The 21962-nt window shown below is 36.2% G+C and overlaps 3 protein-coding genes across 7 annotated transcripts; 2 read left to right on the top strand and 1 right to left on the bottom strand.

Moving 5' to 3' along the window:
• Positions 1-466: 466 nt before the first annotated feature.
• gcna (germ cell nuclear acidic peptidase) lies at positions 467-8695 on the top strand. Its single transcript, XM_060885042.1, has 13 exons — positions 467-579; positions 791-884; positions 1564-1747; positions 1826-1889; positions 2118-2167; positions 2257-2323; positions 3061-3137; positions 3300-3668; positions 3780-3939; positions 4922-5066; positions 5941-6076; positions 6248-6452; positions 8163-8695. The coding sequence occupies exons 2-13, from the start codon at positions 795-797 to the stop codon at positions 8392-8394; spliced, it is 1779 nt and encodes a 592-aa protein (XP_060741025.1). The 5' UTR covers positions 467-579; positions 791-794; the 3' UTR covers positions 8395-8695.
• Positions 8696-9431: 736 nt separating this feature from the next.
• Positions 9432-12710, bottom strand: cetn2 (centrin, EF-hand protein, 2). Of its 2 annotated transcripts, XM_060885450.1 has the most exons (6): positions 12559-12710; positions 12214-12488; positions 11724-11882; positions 11516-11644; positions 11304-11441; positions 9432-10274 (listed from the first exon to the last, which is right to left on the bottom strand). In XM_060885450.1, the coding sequence occupies exons 2-6, from the start codon at positions 12271-12273 to the stop codon at positions 10185-10187; spliced, it is 576 nt and encodes a 191-aa protein (XP_060741433.1). In that variant the 5' UTR covers positions 12274-12488; positions 12559-12710; the 3' UTR covers positions 9432-10184. The 2 variants fall into 2 exon arrangements, with proteins under 2 accessions (XP_060741433.1, XP_060741432.1); XM_060885449.1 differs by having other exon boundaries at positions 12214-12710.
• Positions 12711-12931: 221 nt separating this feature from the next.
• Positions 12932-21243, top strand: nsdhl (NAD(P) dependent steroid dehydrogenase-like). Of its 4 annotated transcripts, none has more exons than XM_060885447.1 (8): positions 12932-13059; positions 13499-13529; positions 14143-14304; positions 14618-14764; positions 15887-16015; positions 16221-16363; positions 19098-19200; positions 20243-21243. In XM_060885447.1, the coding sequence occupies exons 2-8, from the start codon at positions 13509-13511 to the stop codon at positions 20573-20575; spliced, it is 1038 nt and encodes a 345-aa protein (XP_060741430.1). In that variant the 5' UTR covers positions 12932-13059; positions 13499-13508; the 3' UTR covers positions 20576-21243. The 4 variants fall into 4 exon arrangements, with proteins under 4 accessions (XP_060741430.1, XP_060741431.1, XP_060741428.1 ...); XM_060885446.1 differs by lacking the exon at positions 12932-13059 and adding an exon at positions 13356-13387; XM_060885448.1 differs by lacking the exons at positions 12932-13059; positions 20243-21243 and adding an exon at positions 19479-19965 and having other exon boundaries at positions 13081-13529.
• Positions 21244-21962: the final 719 nt, after the last annotated feature.

Raw genomic sequence — 21962 nt, 5'->3', positions numbered from 1 at the left:
TACTGTACCTAACATCTTCAATTTTATGTAAATATAATGTACAAAACAGTGAACATCTGAAATGTGTAATTTACTAACAAGTCAAATGTTCAGTGCTTTATTAACAGGAATATTGCTCAAGTTATGTTTATTACTGTTTGTCATCATAGTTTACTGTACAAATCTGGAGATGAAACAAATGCAAGAGAAAATTAAAGAACATTCTGGGTACAAAGTAGTGACAATTTTAAGGGTGATGAAAAGCTGTTTTATTAAGTGCACAAAATAAATGCTACATTCTTGTACATTACAATCCTGGACTACTATGTTCTCATTAAACCTCTTGTGTTAATTCTTTTGCTCTCTGTGGAGTCTGTATTCATGTAGGATGGATAAAGGGCAGCTCAAAATGCCCTAGAGGACAATATGGTCACCATTTGTGATTAGAGTTATGACGGTCGCTAGGGGGTGCTAGACCCCCGGAAGTAGCTGATGTTGTTTCCGGTCAGGCAAATTTGAAACCGTTCCATTATTTTAGAAAGAGAGCTTTTAGTTAAAAAATATCACTGGCTGAAAAGGAATTCGGTTCTCACACCAAAGGTATTTACTGTTTTACGAAATAAAAATGTTTATTCACAGGCTCGTGAAGCTAGCTAGCTAGCTAGTTATTTATGTTGCCTTCTTGTCATTTAACTCAGCAGACACACATTTAAATACATTAACTGTCAGTTGCTAACTAAGATAGCTATAAATGCACGTACAGTGACTCTGTTTTAGTAAAGAGAAATCAATTTTGATTATAAATACTCAGGATCATGGACTCTGGGACCCAAAGGCTGTTTGAAAGAGTTGCACAGAAACTTGGATGGGACAAACCTGGAGCTTTGGACCGAGCAGCACAAGATGTAAATCATGCACTGGTATTGTTTTATAGAGAACATTTATTAACTGGCCGGTGAGAGAATGACACTTTATAGCTGTATATAGTTAGTTTACGTGCCAAAACAATTCAGATACCTGTAAGTGGATAAAACACGTGCTGTTATTAAATAAATAACTAAATAAATAGTGTTTTTGTTGACAAATTGCTGCAGTGTAAAAGGAATAAAAGCTTCAAGATGGAAAAAAATATTCATCTCAGGCTGATAGACTTAAAGTATCATTAAACTGTCTTATTTTCCTAACAGCATGCGTCATCAAATTTTATTTGGCACATACACATACATACAGAGTGTGAAATGCTTTTTGCATCTGTCCGGTATTCAAACATAAGGAATGCAATTAGTGATAAAAAATATAACCAAAATGAGGTAGATAAATAAAAAAAATGTATAAACTATATAAAAAAAAACATAAAATATGAAAATATAAGAGAAAAATAATGTATACACATATGCATAAGGTTTTAATTATCGTCCTTAAAGTGTCCATGTGCAGTACTGTGTGTGTAAGGTGTATAAAATTGTACTTTGCTGTGCAAGTCCGGAGTTAAGGTGACAGTCCAGAGTTAAAGAGTTAGTCATGTTTTATTATTATTTACATTTACATTTTTTTTTTTTCATTCATTTATTTTTTAATGCACAGTTGAGAAAAAGTCTGAAAAGCAGACATGATGCTGTTAGCAGTCATGATACTGAGCCTGCTGAAAGGAAAGAGTCTTCATTTCTGTCAGACAGTGATGCCTCTGAAAAGGAGAATCGGCTTGGAAAGAAAAATCCGCCCTCAAACAAAAAGCTGTTGGACTCCAGTGATGAGGACTTTGATCAAAGTAAGTCATTAAATTGAATAATCTTTACACAGCAGTGGAAAGCTAAGTGTTTATAAATAAGTAATGCTTGTTGTTCAGTTCTTGCAACAAAGGCTACACCCAAAACTGCTGCCAGACAAATCTCATCTGCCAAGAAACCAAGGTGAGATGTTTTCATTTGTTAACTTATTTCTGGTTATTAATAAGCGGCTTGCATGAAATAGGAGCTTAATAGACTGACATGATTTCAACTATCGGCGAAAGCTGATAAAGTTGGCATCCTGTGATGACCTTTTAAATGTCTCTGATTAACATTTTGTAAATGTCAAGTGTCAGCATTAGTCTGGATATAATATGCGTCTAAGATGATTTATTTTGCGTCTGTTTCTAGGGATCCAGTTCAGATTTTGTCCTCAGATAGCGATGATGGCTTTGAAACCTGTAAGTTATTTTTCACTGTTATTGTTCATTTTTAATAATGTTTTATTACTACAATCCTAAAAGATTAAGTATGACAATTCATTTTTTAGTTTTGAGACGTGTGAAGACCCCAAAGGCTCAACCGAGACCTCAGTCTGTGAGTGGTAGTGATGAAAGGTCAGTGGGATCCGTGATAGTATAATTTTCTTATCTTATAAGCTCTTGATAGCATAGTAGGCTCTAAGACAGGATTAAATTCTTGCAATTCTTTAATTAACTTTTTCTTTATTCTTTTAACAAAGAATTTTTACAGCCAATCTTTACATGCTTCTCCAAAACATTGGTGTAGTCCTCGTTATTGAACCATAAGTCCAGTAGTGGAGCTCGACATGCACACATAACTCCACATAACTCCAGCCCTACCTTCACCTGTAAGTTTATCTACATATGACAACAAAAGAAACACAGAGTTATCTTTACCCCATGAACTTTTGGTTTGACTCTATCTGAGCAGGATGAGGATCAGGCCTGGATCGACTCCACCGCCTGGACTTATGGTTTTGCAGCGTGGAGTACGCCAAAATGTTTGTAATTTTATTATTGCTAAATTATATTTTTATCTGCAGTCGAAATGACTAACTGTTAACCCAACTCATGCCTGTGTCTATAAGTTCAACGTATATATATTATTATATAAATAATAAAGCTGTGTGTGATGCATTGTAAATATCTTTATTCTTTTATTATATACTGTCATGCTACAACTTTTTATTTTCCTTATATCACCACTTTATCTTTTTATTTCTTTAATGTGTGGTGATATTGGAGCCAAATGGAAATTGCTTGCACACTGTGCTGTAGGTAGGTAACACAAAATGTCTAATCTAAAATCGAATTTGTATTCATATTTACAGACTTAAACAGTTCATAGTAGACGACTTGTCTTCTGATGATGATTTTGTTGTGGAGAAAAAGCCGTACGTTTCAAGAGGTAATTTTTGTCCATTCTTTCTTCATGCATACAGAAGGACAGGAAAGCAGATGAGCTAAATCTAGTAATATGTTATGATGTTTTAACATTAAAGCTTCAATTATAAATGTGTTTAGGAAAGGTTCTTGTAAATAAATGTTTTGGGGTTGTATGTACATGCAGCCAATCCGAAGACCCCCAAGTCTAGCCTGAAGTCAGAGAAGTCACGGTTTGACTCCCCAGTGTTCCTCAGTGATTCGGATGATGACAGCGACATCGTGATCAAGAGCACGTGGAGGACTCGGCACAGTCGTCCATCCTCGCAGGAAAAGGATGCACCAGCTAAAAATAATAAACCCAGAAATACCCCATGCTTTCCTTCTCCTCTTGTTTCTGTCCACACACCCAAGCCCTCATCAGCTCCACCCACAAACAGTGGATGGCGTGAAGACACTGGCAGCTCCGAGGATGAGTTCCAGTCCTTACTGGACCGCATCAGGAAAAACCAGAAGTTAGGAAGCAGTAGCACACATGCTTCTCCTAAACCTCCAGGTTAAAAATCACCACCTATATGGGTGCATGTATACGGGTAATTAAATGGTCAAAATCTGATTCTCATGCTGATTTTATTATTTCTAAACAATTTTGTCATTTATGCGTTAGAGCCCAAGGCTGCAACAGCCTGTGTGACTCCATCTGTGAAAGCACAAAAGGGCAGTGATGGAGTCCCAGTAAAAGGATCACAGGTGAGCAGAACTCCAGCACAGATCCCTATCAGCAGAGCTGTGAGTCAGACGGAGCCCAGAGCAGGCCACAGCAGCAGGTACAGTTCATACTAACTGAGGGAGATGGACGATTACATGCTTATTATCCACTTCCTCTGCTAGGTGTATATCATGTTGGTACCTTCAACAGAAAGTCAGCAAGCTCTGTCCTTGTAAAAGATATTATTCACCTCTATCTAGTGCCTTTATTTTCTCACTATATTTGTCTCAATAAGGCATCTGTTCCAGTAGCAGTAGAATTATGACAGATTTGTAATGCACCAGGCAGTTGTGTTCAGAAAGAGTAGTGAAATGTGGGTACATACTAAATGAACAGGTTTTTTTGCAACAACAATGAGTACTATTTTTTTTTTTTTTTTTTTTTTTTTCTTTTCAGGTTATTGAACCTAATTGTCTACCGGGCAGCAATAAATATATTTGAAGTGGACACATCAGACACATTTGCTGCTCTTAATAATAATATTAATAATAATATTAATAATAATAATAATAATACATTTTATTTAAAGGCGCCTTTCAGGGCACTCAAGGAGGCTGTACAGTTGAGTGGTGATGATAAAATCAATACAACATTACAACAAACAACAATTATTGACATTAAATAGTTTCAAATTGATCAGAGAAAGCCAATTTAAACAAGTGAGTTTTAAGACATGATTTAAAAGTAGTCAGACAGTCACTTTCTCATATAGATTGTGGAAGGGAATTTCAGAGATTAGGAGCAGCACAACTAAATGCTTTAGACCCTATAGTGGCTAAACGAACAGAAGGTACAACAAGGGAAACAGATGAAGAAGATCTGAGAGTACGCTGTAAATATGGAACAAGTCAGAGATATATTGCTCTTGCAGCTTTTCACTGCACAATTCCACAAGCATATAAAGTTGATTTATTATATTTACCTTGCCTTATGTTACACTCTTTCTGCTAGTCAGTGCATCACATATGATGGTATTGATGGTATGGAGTTGATATGGAGTCAGTGCCGACTTTGATTCTGTTTTTGTGTGTTTCTGATAGAGTGGCTGTGTGTAAAACACCAGGCTGTTTCCTGCAGTCTCTGTCTCTTCCTGACTCCAAGTACTGCAAAAACTTCAAGCAGAATAAGGAGGAGCTCACCAGCAAACTCTACCAGCTCTATAACACTACTGTTTTTGAGAGCAAGGTCAGGACACACATTGTAAAATTTATTAGTTTTCATAGCATTGCATAAAGGTTTAATTCAAATTCGGTTGACAGTCTTATTACAAATTGCAAGGGAATGAAAAACCTTAAATCCAATATACAATCAATAACTATAACTTCCTGACCTCTAAATCATTAACCCTTTGTAATCTATGCTGCTTCTTGTAGTGACGCTCTGAGTTACGGCTAATGCTTTCAGGATTACGTTAGTAGTTTTTCTCAGAAATTAACAACTGCAAAAAAAGTGTAGAAGTAGTACAACCCCTGGCAAAAAGTATGGAATCACCCTTCTCAGAAGATGTTCATTCAAATGTTTAATTGTGCAGAAAAAATTCCTCAGATTTGTGATTCCATATTTTTTTCCTCTGTTTGATCTGTAAAAACAGTTGTAATTGACTATTGTTATCTTTCTTTGTTTTTTTTAAGTGTTTTATACAGCCAGAAGTTTGGATTGTTGAGTGAAAATTGTTTTGTGGCATATATGTGCTTGGGTTTTTTTTCTACACAATTAAACATTTGAATGAACATCTTCTGAGAGGGGTGATTCCATACTTTTTGCCAGGGGTTGTACTAACTCAAATTTCACATGTAAGATGAATTTACTGTGCCAATAGATCATGGGTGTACAATTGTATCTACAATTGAATGGTCCGGGTGCAGGCTTTCATTCCAACCAAGGACAGTCTACTGACAGCTGTGTAATCAAGTCAACAACAATCGCAATAAAACTGCAAAAAATACAATTTGAAAAGAATTTAATGGCTCATATAGTTATTAAAACTTTTTTTTTTTGAACTCCCAACTGAATAATAATAATATTTTGTTTTCTTGAAAATTTGATTTAATTTCTTTAGCTACCCACTGACATGTTGATCAAATGGAATACAAAGATGAGAAAGACAGCAGGATATTGCATCACCGGTCAGGAAAAAGTCACTGGCATACGATACGCTCGCATTGAATTGTCTGTCAAAGTCTGTGACTCTGCAGGTAAATTTTCATTGTTGATCTAAATTCATATTAGATATGTCTTAAGTATAATCGTAATCGTAAGTTAAATCTTTGCAAAAGTTTGTTTCTTGGGAAATGTCTGTATTCCACATGAAGAGTGAAGCTATGATTCTCTACGCTTTCTTTAACTGAATCCTTTTTCCTTCGCAGACCGATTGCGGGACACACTAGTTCATGAAATGTGCCACGCAGCCACATGGCTGATAAACAAGGTGCGGGATGGACATGGACCTTTCTGGAAGATCTATGCACGCAAAGCCACCCTGGCTCACCCCGAGTTGCCCATGGTGACCCGCTGCCACAGCTACGACATCAACTACAAATACCAGTACCAGTGCAGCCGCTGCAAAAACACGTGAGTTTGTTCATCCTCAAACAACTCGGCTTTCATACGTTAAGTTCAGGCCAACTTTGTTTACATTTAGTATATTTTGTAAGATTTCTTTTTGTAAGAAATTCCAGTCAACCAAAGTTTTTTTGTTTTTTTTTAATTTAGTGTATATACAGAGTCATGTTGATGAGGCTCGTGCACTCATCTGTTTATAGATTACAGCACTGTCACTTTCACACACGTTGATTTTCTCACTGCAAGTCACCAGTTGCTGTATTATGAAGTTGCCAGTAGGTGTTACTACTACTAGTTTCCATAGTATAAACCAGGGGTGTCAAACTCAGGCCCGTGGGCCAAATTATATATTTATATATTTATATTTTGCCCTCGAGATCATATCAAATGTGCATTATAGCTGGCTAGCCGCATGCTCTGCTAATACTACAAATCCCAGAATGCCTTGCCATTGTATTGACGCGTAGTCACGAACAGCAAGTGCCCCTCATTCTCTGTTGACAGTCGTTAACAACCATGTTACAGTCACATCGGGCAAGTTAACTAAACCCTCCACAAAAATGTCCAAACGAAAGATGGACAATAGGAGCTTTCAAGACATGTGGGAGGCAGATTATCTGTTCACGAATATAAAGGACAGACCTGTTTGTCTTGTGTGCTAACGTGTCTGTAACGAAAGAATATAACATAAGAAGACACTAGTCGAAAAGTTGGATTTTCATTGAATGAAATTATTATTTTTGGTTGTTTTGTTGTTGGTTTTGAAAAAGATCCACTTCAAAAAGGAGCTTTAAAATGATACAGTTAGAGGCATCATTTATTTTATTTATTTAAATAAGATTTGAACACCACTGATGTGTCTTTTATTTCAAATTTAATTTCTTATGTGTTGTAATATCAAGCTCTGGTTGTTCCAAATCCTGTGTTCAAGCTAAACTAGTTTGTTTCCATATGAAAAAGGTTGAACATTATATATCAGTTGCAGTTAACTTTCAATAAATATTCAGTTTGACCCGTGTCAATCTCAGTTTTATATTTTGGCCCACTGTGAATTTGAGTTTGACACCCCTGGTATAAACATTTATCAGATTAAACATATCTATTACATAACTCCATATCTGTAGAAAGTTAAACGTTTCTGAACTTTTATGCAGCGCTGGACACATCTAGTTGTAACAGTTGCTGTTGCTTGTGTTGCTGGAAGTCACCAGGCCCTTATTGAAAAGTAATGTGCTCCGGTTGCTTTGCCGCTGCGATGTGTATGTTTAAACGTAGCAGTCTAACAATTTTTTTGTTAGATCAGCAGACACAGCCAAGAACTGCATTTTTCGACAGGTTATTCGGTTGATCAGCCACAGGCATTTAACCACAGCTCTCAGCACAGCAGAGATCTGGTTTACTCACAGCTAACTGCTTCCTGTTTATACTGGGAAAGGCCTAACCCCATCCCAAGAACTATGGCAAATAAAATGTCTCTTCCCTGCATAAGAGGACGCATAGCTTTGATCAGAATGACGTGCCATGGTGTTTAGAGCCCACTCTAATCATCTAGTTATTAATGACACTATGATGACTAGTCAAATAAAACTTTTATTTCTACCAGTTGATCAAAAAAAATTATTAATCAGTGGAAATGGTGCCATGGAATGGAATTGTAAGATCTAAAATGCTTTTGGGATGGTCGGATATATTACAAATAAATCTTGTTTTCCGCTTCAGGATTGGGCGTCACTCAAAGTCTCTGGACACGCAGAGGTTTGTGTGTGCACTGTGCACAGGCCAGCTTGTCCTGCTCACGCCCTCTAATACTCGCGGCCCCACACCTTTCGCCATGTTTGTGAAGGAGAATTATGGTATGGTTCGTCAGGAGCTGGCTGGCCAGAGTCACGCTGAGGTGATGAGAAAACTCAGTGCCGACTTCGCTAGCAAGACACGTCTCAGTCAGAGCTGATCTGAGTGTGCTTTTTGATCAAACTTAACTGGAGTGCTGCCACATGCTCTGGTTTTCATCCACTAATCATTATGCAGCTTGATGGGTGATAAAAATTCATTTTGTTTGCTGCTCGTGTACATCACCTCAAGTCGTTTGAGCATTATGTTTTAAAAAGTAAACTGTGAAGGATTCCTCTGGTTGACACAATTCAGTTATATCTGATGTTATATTGTCTATAAATGTGTCTATGAAATGTTCTTTAATCTGTCCTGGAAACTTAAAATGTTTTTTTGTGTTTAAATAAAATATTTTCCATACATATTGATTTTTTTTATACTTGTCTGCTATATTTTTCTTATGTAAAATAATACTGCAAGCTTTATAAATCACAGTAGAAATATTATTTTGTAGAAAATAGATGAAGCATAATTACTGTGAGGTCTATCAATTTATACAAATAAATGGAAATAAAAAAATAAAACTTTAAAATAAAGGAAACATAATGGATATATACACATTGGATGTAAAAAGTCTGCACACTTCTGTTACAAAGTAAAAAAAAAAAACAACATTGAGTCTCTGGGATTATATGAAGAGACAGATGGATTTGAGGCAGCGTACATCAACAGATCTGGTTAGTTCTGCAGAGTTCCTGCAAAAACTGTGTACCTAGAAGAATTGCTCCCTGCTGTCAAAGGGAGTTATTAATTAACCAAATATTAATTTGATTTAGTTTTTCTTTGTTCTCATTTTGCATTTTGTAAATTTCTAAAAAGTCAGTTGAAATATATCTTTTTGAAAGCATCCTTACTTTAAGCATTTCTTCATACATGCTTAAAGGTTTTGCCCAGTTCTGTGTGTATGTGTATATATATATATATATATATATATATATATATATATATATATATGTGTATTATATTATATATATTATATTATAATATACAGAACTAAGTACACAAAATATAGTGCATATATAAATCATGCTTTTAATTTGATTTTGGCAGATCTGAACATTTAAAATACATAAGTATTAAATACATAATTATCTCCAATAATTATTTAACGCTTATTGAAATGTAAATAAATCATTTGCATTCCTTAGTTCTTCTGCTAAAACACGAGAGATGATAATCAAGAATCACTACTTAATATTTAATTTAGGCTTAAAACATTTATACTGATTAGTACAAAACACCAAACGTCAGTTAATAATAGAAGGCATAAAGACAAAATATGTATAAAGTGAAAAATACAGTCCTAAGATCACTGTACAGAAATATGGATAAAGGCAAGAGGAGGTAACAATTGCACGCCTTAAAATTCTGACACACAGCAAGCTTAGCGGACATTACACATAAAATTACACTTGAAAAACTGGCCTCAGGAGTTGTAAGCAGCGCACTCAGGCTGAATTGTCAAGTTAAAATAAACCCTTGGACTGGGCTGACATTAAGGACAAATTTTAATATGTAAAGGCCATTGTATGCACTGTAGAAGTCAACACTGTTTAAAAGTCAAACATTTGGATATATTTGTAAAATTTCCATTCCCCAAGTTTTTAACTGACAATTTAATGTTTGCTATATTTCCCCCTAAAACTTCTCAGAGGATTCAGTATCATTATTTACTTTTATAAACCACACTCAGCTTCCCAAATGCTTCGTATTGTTAATGATCTTTAATAGATTTCTTCATTTATCACTTCTGATCATCTAATATGAAATTGTGCATTTTAGTGTCTGTGCAAATGATGTGTGAGATTTGTGATGAGACCAAACTATATGAGGGTCTAAAATTCCTCTTATTCAGTACAAACATGTTTTTTTCATGATACGAAGAAATTCCTGCTGGCTCACTTCTCCATCGCCATCTCGGTCTGCTTCTTCAATCATCTCCTAATAAAACAGTGATCAGTGTTGAGGCCTGTTTTTAATAAAGTGTAGATGCATAGTCATGGGGAAAAGAAAGTACATCCTCCTTCAAATTTGTGCTTTTATATTAGGGCTTAAATAACAACTGTGTGGATCTCAACCGCTTTCAAGTGACAAAAAAAAGAAAAGATTATTTTTAATAATTATTCAAAAAAATGAACCAACATTCAAAACCCAGATGGAAAAAAATAAGCACATCCTGAAAGTCAATAACATCTAGAACCACCTCTTGACCAACTCTTATTTACAACATGACTTCAGTGCATTTATATTTGAGGTTATTCATTTATTCATTTATATATTTGAAAGATATATACGTTTATACATGATTCATTTTCTTCTTCTTAGTTTCGCTAAACATGGTGCTTTGCATGTTGACCAAACACCTCCACCTTGGTCGATTTATTCCAAAGGATACTACTGTTCAACAACTTTAGTTATTTGTTCAGATGCAATTTTGCAAAACATTTCAGGAAAGCTGTACTTTTCAGACTTTTTCTAATTATTCTATAATAAAAATAAGCATTTAATGTGTTTACAAAGGCCTGTAGGTCACATAATGTGGAAAATGGGATTTTATTTATATCTCAGAAATAAATAGTCTGAACCTGAACCAAATTTGCAGATGGAATTCTAAGACCGATGAGCAGCAACCGATGCTTCTCTGAGGTCAGGGCTCAAGGCGTTCTTCTTAGCATGATGTAGACACTTACCTGGGTTCTCCAGAACACCACAAGTGCCAATAGTTCTGTTTTTATAGAATTCACACCTTTTAATAATCTGCATTTTTTTTAGTTATACCTGGATGGTGCATATTTTTCCTCCAACCAGATTTCTGTAGGTTGGTTCACTTTATTTGGAAACAAAATATGAATATATGAATAAATGAATATTATTATTTGGAAAATATGCAAAATATCTATTTAGGCCATGGCAGATTAAAACATATATTTGAAAGAGGGTGTACTTTTTTTTGAAGATGAATCTCCTCACCTGAAGCTCCTCGTCAGTAAGGTTCTCACCGAGCTCTTTGGCAACTCGCTTTAGGTTGCGGAATGATATCTTACCAGTTTCATCATCATCAAACAGTCGAAAAGCCTTTAGGATTTCTTCCTTTGAGTCCTTTTCAGCCTTAAAAAGATCAACAACAGGTAAAAACTCAGGTTATTCTTGATAATTTTGCTATCAAAATAAAAAAGTCTTACCATCTTTTGGCTCATGATTGCCAGGAAGTCATCAAATGAGATCTTGCCAGTCCCATCTTTATCAACATCTGCGATCATTTTCTTTATCTCTTCTTTTTTGGGCTCAAATCCGAGAGCCCTCATAGCAACCTGGGTCAGTGGAAAAACTACATTAGCATTAAGTCACCCATGCTTTTATGTGTTATTTCTGCACCTTGTAAAACCTCACCTTGAGCTCCTTCACCTCAATGTAGCCTGAGCCATCTGTGTCGAACAGCTCGAAGGCTTCTCGTATCTCCTGCCTTATTTCTTCTGTCAGTTCAGGTTTAGGACTCGCTTTCTTACGAGGAGCCACAGCTCCAAGCGATGGCCTTTTGGCGGTAGTGGCCTAACGTAAATAACCAGGGATATCTTATATATAGTTATTTCAATAGACACTAAAGCTGTAAATCCTCATTTAATCATCACATGTTTATAATGCTGACATCAAAGAAGCTATGGATATTAGGATATAAGGATATTAGGATATTAGGCAACACATCGATTGATCTTTGAGATGCTGCTCGTACATAGATATGATACAGTACATAGTATTATTTTACAGGAAACCTGAGTGGTTTTTAGTGCTTTAATCTCCATTACTGTAGAGCTTGACTCCCAGCATGGGTTCCTCATTGATCACAGAGAGGCGGATGATGAATGATGTACTCATAACTCACCATTATGGTCTCTGAAGTGTAGCAACACAGAGTCTTTCTGTCGTTACAGTCTTCCAGCATGTGGTGAGTACTCTAGAATACTCTCACCGATTTCCTGTAGCGGATATTAGGAGATTTTACAGCGATAAAGGATGTAAATACATGGCCGCTTCTTCACTACACTTCAGCATCAGCATCAGCATCTTCTCTCTCTCTCTCTCCGGTGAGAAGCGGGCTGTGATTGGTTGGCTCGGTGGGCAGGTCACACGCTTATTGGTCGATGAAGTGGCTTTTTCCTGCCAGAGAAAAACAAGCAAATAAACAAAAACCTTCAAACATCCTCCCAAAACAAGCAATATTGCTCACCGAGATAGAAGTGTACTGAGATACACTTCACATATATCAGCATATAAAGTGTACTGAAGTGTATTGTTGGGAAATCATTATTATTTTAACTGCTTATCATCACTGTTATGATTATAATATAACATTTATAATGCTACTCTAATTTACCCCATCCTATATAAGCTTGACAAATTTTAATAAACATATACTAATATAAAACCGGGCGGGCACTAAAAGGATGCCATCCATCTATTGGTCGAGACAGTGGCGTAATATTACGTAGGCCTCTCTCTATTGGTTAGATACATGCGTTCCCTTGAGAACAGACGATCAGTTGAACCAATGGCAGCGGCCTCCCCTGTCAGCAGATATGTTCATAGCTTGAAACTTAAATTTCACATTGACAGATAAATAGTGCCCTAAATAGGATGTAAATACTATTCATTTAAAACATATAGAAGTGCACTTATGAAGACAATAGTGAGCCATTTGAAAGTAGGTAATTGGTTTACCAAAATACTGGTAAGTAGCTCGAAAACGAATCGACTCCTTAACCGGCTCAGAGCTGACACGTATATTTCCTTCTTTAATGCAGAGATCCTTACTGTATTTGTGAATATTATGGTGATTTCACAAGTTTCATTAAACAATTTCATGTGTAGCTGAAGGAGCAGAATAATCACTAGTTAAACTCTTGTCTGGTTTAAAAAATGGCAATGTGTCGTTTAGAACCCTAAACAATTGGCTCTTACTAGTGAAACGATTCAAATGATTCGACTCACTGAAAGAGCCGCATCACAAGTTCAAAGTCTTCTTTCTAGACGTGTGTATGCATGCGGCGATTTACTTGGTGTGTTCTTTATCTGCTTGATGTTAGCTATCCATTGTAAAGGAGTTTGCTGTCGGTTTGAGAACACTGACTCTCTATGAAAACTATTTTATCTGCTTTTGACCCTTTCAGTACATTTACAATGGCAACCCGCATCCGACCGGTGAGTGTAAAGCTATTTACTTAAAGTTCTTTCTCTTAAGTTGAATACAATATAATTTGGAAGTTCATCAAACATTTTTTAAACATCCATAAACAATAGCTTTCTGTCTGTCTGTCTATATTATTATTATTATTATTATTATTATTATTATTATTATTATTATTATTATTATTATTTTGATTATTATTATTATTTTTTTTTAATAGTAGTAGTAGTAGTAGTAGTAGTAGTAGTAGAAGAAATACACCATTTTTGTATTTTGCAGTTTGTCATGCCATTAAAGCAATTTGATTTGAATATGAATAAACCTGGTACAACTCTGGGGAGTTCCTGATTATGAACATAAAGCTTTAAGAATCTATGAATATGTAATATGATTTATTAACTCATGATTTCTTAATTGTATGGTGCTTTGAATAAAATCATCTGCTAAATGAATCGATGGGACACCAGTCCACTGCAGGGTAACATGAACACACACAATCCACATATTTCTAGGAGAAATGGAAAAAAAAAACAACAGTAAAAGCTTAACTTTGTACTAAAAAGAAAAAATAATGAAAAAGTCCAAATATGTGAGATTGAAAAAAGGCCCAATGTTTCCTGTGAACAGAGCAGTAAACGATGTGCTGTCATTGGTGGCTCTGGCTTTTTGGGGAGGCACCTTGTTGAGCGTCTGGTGGAAAAAGGATACTCAGTGGCTGTGTTTGATATTGCACAGAGATATGATATTCCTGGAGTCACATTTCACCAAGGAGACTTATGTGACAAACAGGTGAACAGACTGTTATACGTCTCTAAAAAACATTTTGCATTTTTCCAACATTAAATGTTAATGAGAAGTGTGAAAAAGTGAAATTTAACTGCTGAAATGACTGGTTAAGTGACCTTGAATTTATAACCTCATCTGTACACACACATTATTGGAAGGATCCCAGGAAATATGAATGAGTTTTAAGTGTTTGCATCCATCAATATTGTTTACATAACTGATAATTGGTCTGACAATAAAATATTAAGACATCCGATGATCGGTAAAGAACACAAGATTTTGTTTCATTGTTTTTTACAATTCTTCTCATTTTTAGGCTTTGCTGAAAGTCCTGAAGGATGTTTCACTGGTGTTTCATTGTGCTTCCCCTTCACCAGCCTGTGATGACCGAACTCTCTTCTGGAAAGTTAACGTTGAAGGCACACGCTCTGTTATTCAGGCTTGCCAAGAGGCTGGGGTACAGGTATAGAACACTCTCTTCAGACATACACAGTATGGCTAAAAAATTTGTGAACACCAATGGACACGTGTGATTTTTCCTCAAACTGTTGCCAATAAGCTGGCAGCACTTAATTATATAGAATGTCATTGTATGCTGTAGCATCAAGATCTCCCTTCATTGAAACTAATAGGCTCACACCTGTTCTAGAATGACCATGCCCTCCATTAAGACTCAGTTTGATAAAGTTGGAGTGGAACTCAGTTGTCCTGCACAAATCCCCACAGCCACACTGCAAAATCTAGTGGAAATCCTGCCCATAAGATTGGGAGGTTATTCTAATGGCAAAAATCTATTCTTGATCTTAAAGATGTTCAGCAAGCACATATGGGGGAAACAAATGTGAAACATACTATTTATTACATTTAAATAGTTTATTTATTTATGTTCAGTACGTGCTCCATCATAGACAGAGTTTTGGTGAGCACAAACATAAAAAGGTGGGGAATACACACCAGGATAGGATGTCAGTCCATTGCCAGAAGTTAGAAGGAAACCAGAGATAAAGCCCACACAGAGACTGGAAGAAACTATGAAAATCCACACAGACAGCAACCCAAGTTCAAAAGCAGGAACCTTGGACCTTTGAGGGGGAAACACTGCCCCCTGCATCACAAAAAATAGCAGTACTTTCAAATTGCACATAAACTGAATTAGGCAACATTGTGCTTATGTGCAGGGCAGACTGACAAATAGCCCGGTCAAAATTTTTCCTGAGTGAAAGAAAAGCACAATGACAAAACTTTCAGATCGAAATGCTGTATTAAAGATCTTTGACAACGTTATTTTAGCTTGTCTTTGTTTTAGTCAGTTACAGTTGTCCATTTTTTATATTATTATTTTTATTAATATGTATAGCTATGTAATTATTTACTCAGTATCCACAGTAACCATAATGTCAGTCTTGAATGATCAAAATAAAAAATTTGCTCTGGATATTTTCTGGACAAAACTTTTAGAAGCTGTTGCTTTAAGACAGAATGGTGTGTTCATTTATCGTGATCTATTAGAATCCCCAGAAGTCACTACTCATTTGAACACTGAATTGCCAGATATTATTTCATGACCTTATTATCTGGTTTGTAGAAACTTGTCCTAACCAGCAGTGCCAGTGTGGTGTTTGAAGGAGCCGACATCAAGAATGGAAAAGAAGATTTGCCTTATGCAAAAAGACCCATTGATTATTACACAGAGACCAAAATTCACCAGGAGAAGGTAGGTTTTATAGGTATTTTATGTTTGTTGGCTTTGTTATAGTACTGTGTTTTCTTTTAAATAGGGACTTATATATTTTATATATAGATTTAAATAGGGACTTATATATTTTATATATAGATTTAAATAGGGACTTATATATTTGACCAAAGCCATTCTTTAAATAATGTAAACAATGAATTATTTCTTGTTGCCTGCTGGGTAGATTGTCTTGGAGGCATGCAATAAAGAGAAAGATTTCCTCACCGTGGCAATTCGTCCTCATGGGATCTTTGGTCCGCGAGACCCTCAGCTTGTGCCCATTCTTGTAGACACAGCACGCAAAGGCAAGATGAAGTTCATAATTGGGTAAGTGACTGTTACTTTAGGTGAGCAATGAAAAAAAGTCCTTGTATGTTACAGACATGGAGGAGATCGTCTTCTGCTTCATGCATGCATCAGAATTTGTATAACAGCAAATCCTGTGACAAATATTCTTCTGAATAAATGTGGCTAATAACTTGCTGGTTTAGGAGAAACTGGTTATGTAGAGTTCATGAATTATTTTAGCTTTAATATATGTTTCTAAAGCTCACAAAAAAATTAGAGGCATTCCAGAGAACTTCTTTAAGTCTAAGACAAAATGATCAAATCTAAATTATGCAGAAATGTGTATTCAGCCATGATGTGAGCTGAACCTTTTCATGGCATGGGAATAGATGATCAGGTCTGGCATGAAACTCTTCATAACCCAACTTCTCGCTTTGGGGCCATACCCCTCAGTGAGATATTAAAGCTTTCAAGCTCTGCTTCTTGAATCCAGTATCTTCGTAACAGTATATGCATGCTAGAGATACACTTTGACAGTTGCTTGGGGTTTATTTCTGGGTTTTACCCCAGCCAGGGTATCCGAGATCATGGGTTTAAGTCAGGATATGTGGAACAAGAGAGAAAGTTGACTGTGAATACTGTTCATGTTTATCGGTAATACTGCCCTTTGCAGCTTGGTGTCTCTGGTGACCATTTAAAAATTTCTTATTTGTTGCGCTACATGTTTAAGCCATTGATGAGTGTTTTCCACACATTTCCAGTTGTTTGAGCATGATATTCAGATGCAAAGCTTATATTGACTCCAAAATTTACCATAAACAATCTCTTTAACTCAAGAGGTGAACCGAGCTCCATGATCAAATCAAACCTCAGGGAGTCCAATGTATCTTAACTCATCAATAAAATTTTGGTAGGGAAATTAGTTGAAAGGATTTGAGAATCTGTGTTACAATGACCACAGTGTTTGTGTTCTACAGTAATAGTGGGAGATTAGTGGCAAAACCTAGAGTGATGTGTGACTATTGGTGTTGAGGTGGTGTAGACAGCGGTTAGTGTTCTTAGGACAGCTGGCATATGAGAAAATTAATCTGTGAATGTTGTTATGCATGCCATTTTACCATTATTTCAATTGTTGCAGCTGACAAGGGGGTCTCATCTCCAAAGATGTATATTCCCAGATATAGGGAAGGTGAAACCTGTCACATATGCTGTTACTGGATAAAGTTTAACATCGCAAAAGGTTCATTCTGGTTTGATCTTCTCTTGGTTTTTGGCACAGGAAATTACATATATAAAGAATGATTCTAGGAAGATTAGTACCCTTTTGTACCTTTCACAAGACATCACAAGATATTTAATATCACATGTAAGACAGAGGGGGCATCAGAGAACACACCACAATACTTCTGCTGGCCAGAGGGGGTGCTAAATGCTATTTTACACAATTCACTGTTACAAATGCTGGTCAGCTTGTAAGCACTTCTGAGATGGAATAGCTCTAGCATTATCATTTAAATTTATGTCTGCAAAGACAATATGCAAAGGATTGCTGTATTTTGTGACTTGCAAGAGACATTGATATTTTGTGACTTGATTTATTGCCAGATAATCAATTCAGGGTTTAAGAAATTTAAGTATGATTCCTTTCTTCCTCTTCTTTTTTAACAAAGAACAATCCAGCTATTGCAGGTGAAGTGGAAGTGGAAGGACAGATATCCTAGTATGAGTGCTACAAGTGATGTACTCCTCCAATGCCTTGTATGCAGCTGTTAAGAGAGGATAATTGCAGTTGATAGTGGAGTAAAACCAGATAGAAGGCCTTGGAATTGCTTAAATTGAACAGAAAATACCACCTTGAATCAGATTCTGGGCTTTCAGTGGTGATGGCTGCTAGAGTGAGGCTGCGTTATTACAGTCATGAGTTATGACAGAAGAGTTGGTTATGACTATCAGATTATTTCACCTTATGAGAGGATTGTGACAATGTAGTCATTGGAGGCCTAAAACAGTGAGGTACTTGAATGCAAAGCACTGATTTTCAACATAATTTCCAAGGTGAAGTGTGTCACAGTCCCTTCACCCCTATCGTCAATGCTTGCACCTGAAGTGCTAAAACAGTAGAGGAGGCATCTGAATAATTAACCACCACTCTTAACGAAAATGTCTAGCAGAATGAGAGCTACAGCTCAGTGAGTTTCCAGTAATGTTTATTTATCCCAGTATGCTGGTTTGGCCATTAAATCCATACGAAAGAAGCCGCCAGTGACGGTTCGTTTCTTCTTCTGCCAGTGATTTTGAATTTGAGAGCACATTTGGTTGCTCTGCATCCTCTCTGAAACTATGCGAGAAGAACTTCTTGCTGTCTCACAAAGACACACTGGAATGAAGAACTGAATTGATGAAATGTCCAAATAGCTTCACCTTATAGTTGCCATACTGCAGTAGCTTAGGCGAGTGCTTTATATGTCTGCAGGTTAATGAACTGAAACTTCTGAAGTTCCTCACTGACTGACAAAATACAGTACAGGGCATTGAAGCAAAAAGCCTTAGCATTTTAATGGGTCTCTGGCATAATTTTGTGATCAGACTATGAAAACTGGGGCCCAGTACATGGTACAGTTTAATTTCCATGATGCGTTAATGTCTAAAAGTAATTATTGATTATTATTTAGTTTTAGAGTTACTAATAAAATATAATAAATGTGCTAATATCGCTAGAAATACATACAACTCACAGAAAGAAGTTAACTTCTTTTAATTTGTGATTTTACAGTGATGGAACTAACCTTGTGGACTTCACCTATGTGGAAAATGTAGTGCACGGACACATTCTAGCTGCTGAGCATCTGAAAGCAGACTCCCCACTTTGTGGAAAGGTGTGTATGGGTTTATGTGCTTTATTAACAATGCAGGTGACAGTAGGAGGTTTGGCATCCAGAAAAGTACATTCTGTTTAATTAGATAGCATTAATGCTTACGATTATAGTTTGAAAGAGCCAACATACTCAAATTCTAATCAATCTTGCTTCAAAAAAAAAAAGTTTGATCATACATCAAAAATACTATCAGGGTGTAAAGTTTGTCCTAAACCACTGTGTATTCTGAAGTGTTAGATTACATCTTTGTCACTAAAAAATCTTTCATTTTCAACCAGCCCGTGACACATTCTGACACCAACAAGAAACGCTACAGTGCCTGTCCTGACATGAAGATAACAGTGCTAATATATTTATGCATTAAATGTATTTTGAGAAACAACTGTCAGTCACTCACTGTTTTTTTTGTTCTTCACACTATTCTGATTAAAATGTTGTGTTTGAAAATCTCAGGAGTTTTTAAAATACTCAAACTAGCTCATCTGGTACCAATAACCATGCCGTGTTACAGAGATCACACTTTAGCCCAATTAGATGTTTGAACATTATGAACATTAACTGAAGCTCATTTACTGCATCTGTAGGATTGTATGTATTGTGCTGCTTCCACATGATTGGCTGATTGCATAACTACATAAATGAGCAGGTGTTCAGAATCTGAATGTAAAATTAATTATTATCCTAAAGGAATATAGATATAAATGTTTAGTGGGATTTCTGTCTCCAAGTGATAACATGAAGAATGTCCATCACATGGTGGTGCTGTGGTTGAAAACCAAGGCCAGGAATGTCCTGTGTAGTCTTTAACTGCATTGAAATTTGGTGACTTTTTGAGAATATTGATTTGCCATTAATGCAAAATTCCTATTAAGAGGACATTCCTATTTCATGGATATTTGGAGCACTCTAATTATAGCTGCTATATGTTTTACTTTTCAAAAGGAATTAATATATAATAGAATGTTTTTGCTCTGATTTGGTGGTTGATTGACTGTTTCACAGAACTGTTTTTAGAACCTTTTTATATCTCATCATTTCACAGGCATACCACATAACCAATGATGAGCCAATCCGTTTTTGGGATTTCATGTCCCAGGTGCTGGTCGGTTTAGGCTACGATGCCCCTCGTTACCACCTGCCCTATGCTCTGGTTTATGGAATAGCTATTCTGCTGTGGCTGATTACCTCTCTACTGCGCCCCCTGGTGAACATCAAGCCCACCTTCACCCCCATGCGTGTGGCACTGGCTGGCACCCATCACTACTACAGCTGTTCCCGTGCCAAGCAGGACATGGGCTACCAGCCAGTGGTGAGGCTGCAGGAGGCTATAGCTCGAACTGTGGCCAGCTACCCACATCTGAAAAGCGGAAGCTAATGTTTTATGAAAGTTGTATCATGTGGACGATGTGTGGATCACTGCATCTTGGTTGCTGCTGGTCTCTGTAGATGGAAAAAAGAACGGAAGACAAACAATGGCTTTGTTCCAGTCTTAATGTGAAAAATGTTTCAGCTCAAGAAAATGATGCACAAGGGATATAGCAGTGTTGGCACCTTTTTAAGGAAAAAAACAGAACAGTTTTCTTCTTCTATAACGGCACATCCCAAAGCTAACCATTTTGACATGTCATACTTTTTCTGTTCATAGTTACATTTAATATTGTTGAACAAGTTCCTGTTATCACTTGCAATATAACAACTACAATTATTACATATCTTTTTCTTTCGTTTTTGTGTTAATAAAAAACAAATCCAGCCTAATATAAACCAGTTATTGAATCACAGCTGACACTAACAGCTGTTATAGAAAATATATCAGTGCCTTCTGTCCAATCAGAATCCTTTACAAATATTTACCAAGTAATTCAACTAAACCCTGTAAAGTTACACCACTGTAACTTTCATTTTTTTGACATAGCAAAATCTTCAGTTTCTTCTTACCATCAATAACAAGCTATGATTTTTTTTGGCCTATTAATCAATATAAATGAAATATTTATAGTTGCTATGATGTTTAAAGTGATAGTGGGAACTATATAACTAAACTGTATCAAGTACTGTATCATAGTAACATCTATGATGTGATGTTCTTCAATAAATAAAAGTATATTTTTCTGTTATAACAAGCCCTGTCCTATTTAATTCCTTCCATGATATTTGCCTTCGGATCAAATTCACCTTTTCTTACCCTTTCCAGTGGTATTATTAAAATAACTTGAGCAGTCCAGATGTGGAGTCATGGTTTTACTGCTATATATTTCCATGAGGGTTCTTGGTATATAATACAATATATGAGCAGTTCACATTTGTTGTCACCTTCACTATTTTTGCTGCTAACTCAAAACTCTTCCAAATATAGGAGTGGAACTATTTACATTTGCTTCAGCTATGTTTACACTACTGGCTGTGTATTAACAAAGTGTTTTTTTCATACCTGTGCTAACATCTGACTTGCCTTAGGAGTCTGAGCAGGTTTTTTTTTTGTTGTAACTTTTTCCAGTTGCTGCTTCCTTGATATTCATTAAAAGATGAATATTTAGTAACTAAATTTTTAGAATGTTCCAGATGCTAGGGATGGGCAAGTTGAGTTTTCATGCTTGTGTCTTTGTGTCATGAGTGTTGCACAACACACTGCAGGTTGTTGGACCACGCCCTCGATGACAAAGCCATTATCAATCCTTTCACCTCATTAGCTGCGCTTGTTTAGACATCACATTGACCGTTTAAGCATTCGCACAGCTTGTCATTTTATACAATTCTGTCAT

This window comes from Tachysurus vachellii, chromosome 13 (assembly GCF_030014155.1).
Source record: "Tachysurus vachellii isolate PV-2020 chromosome 13, HZAU_Pvac_v1, whole genome shotgun sequence".
Classification (NCBI taxonomy): Eukaryota; Metazoa; Chordata; class Actinopteri; order Siluriformes; family Bagridae; genus Tachysurus; species Tachysurus vachellii.
The sequence above is the reverse complement of the archived record's forward strand: the minus strand, read 5'-3'. Positions and strand labels throughout refer to the sequence as shown.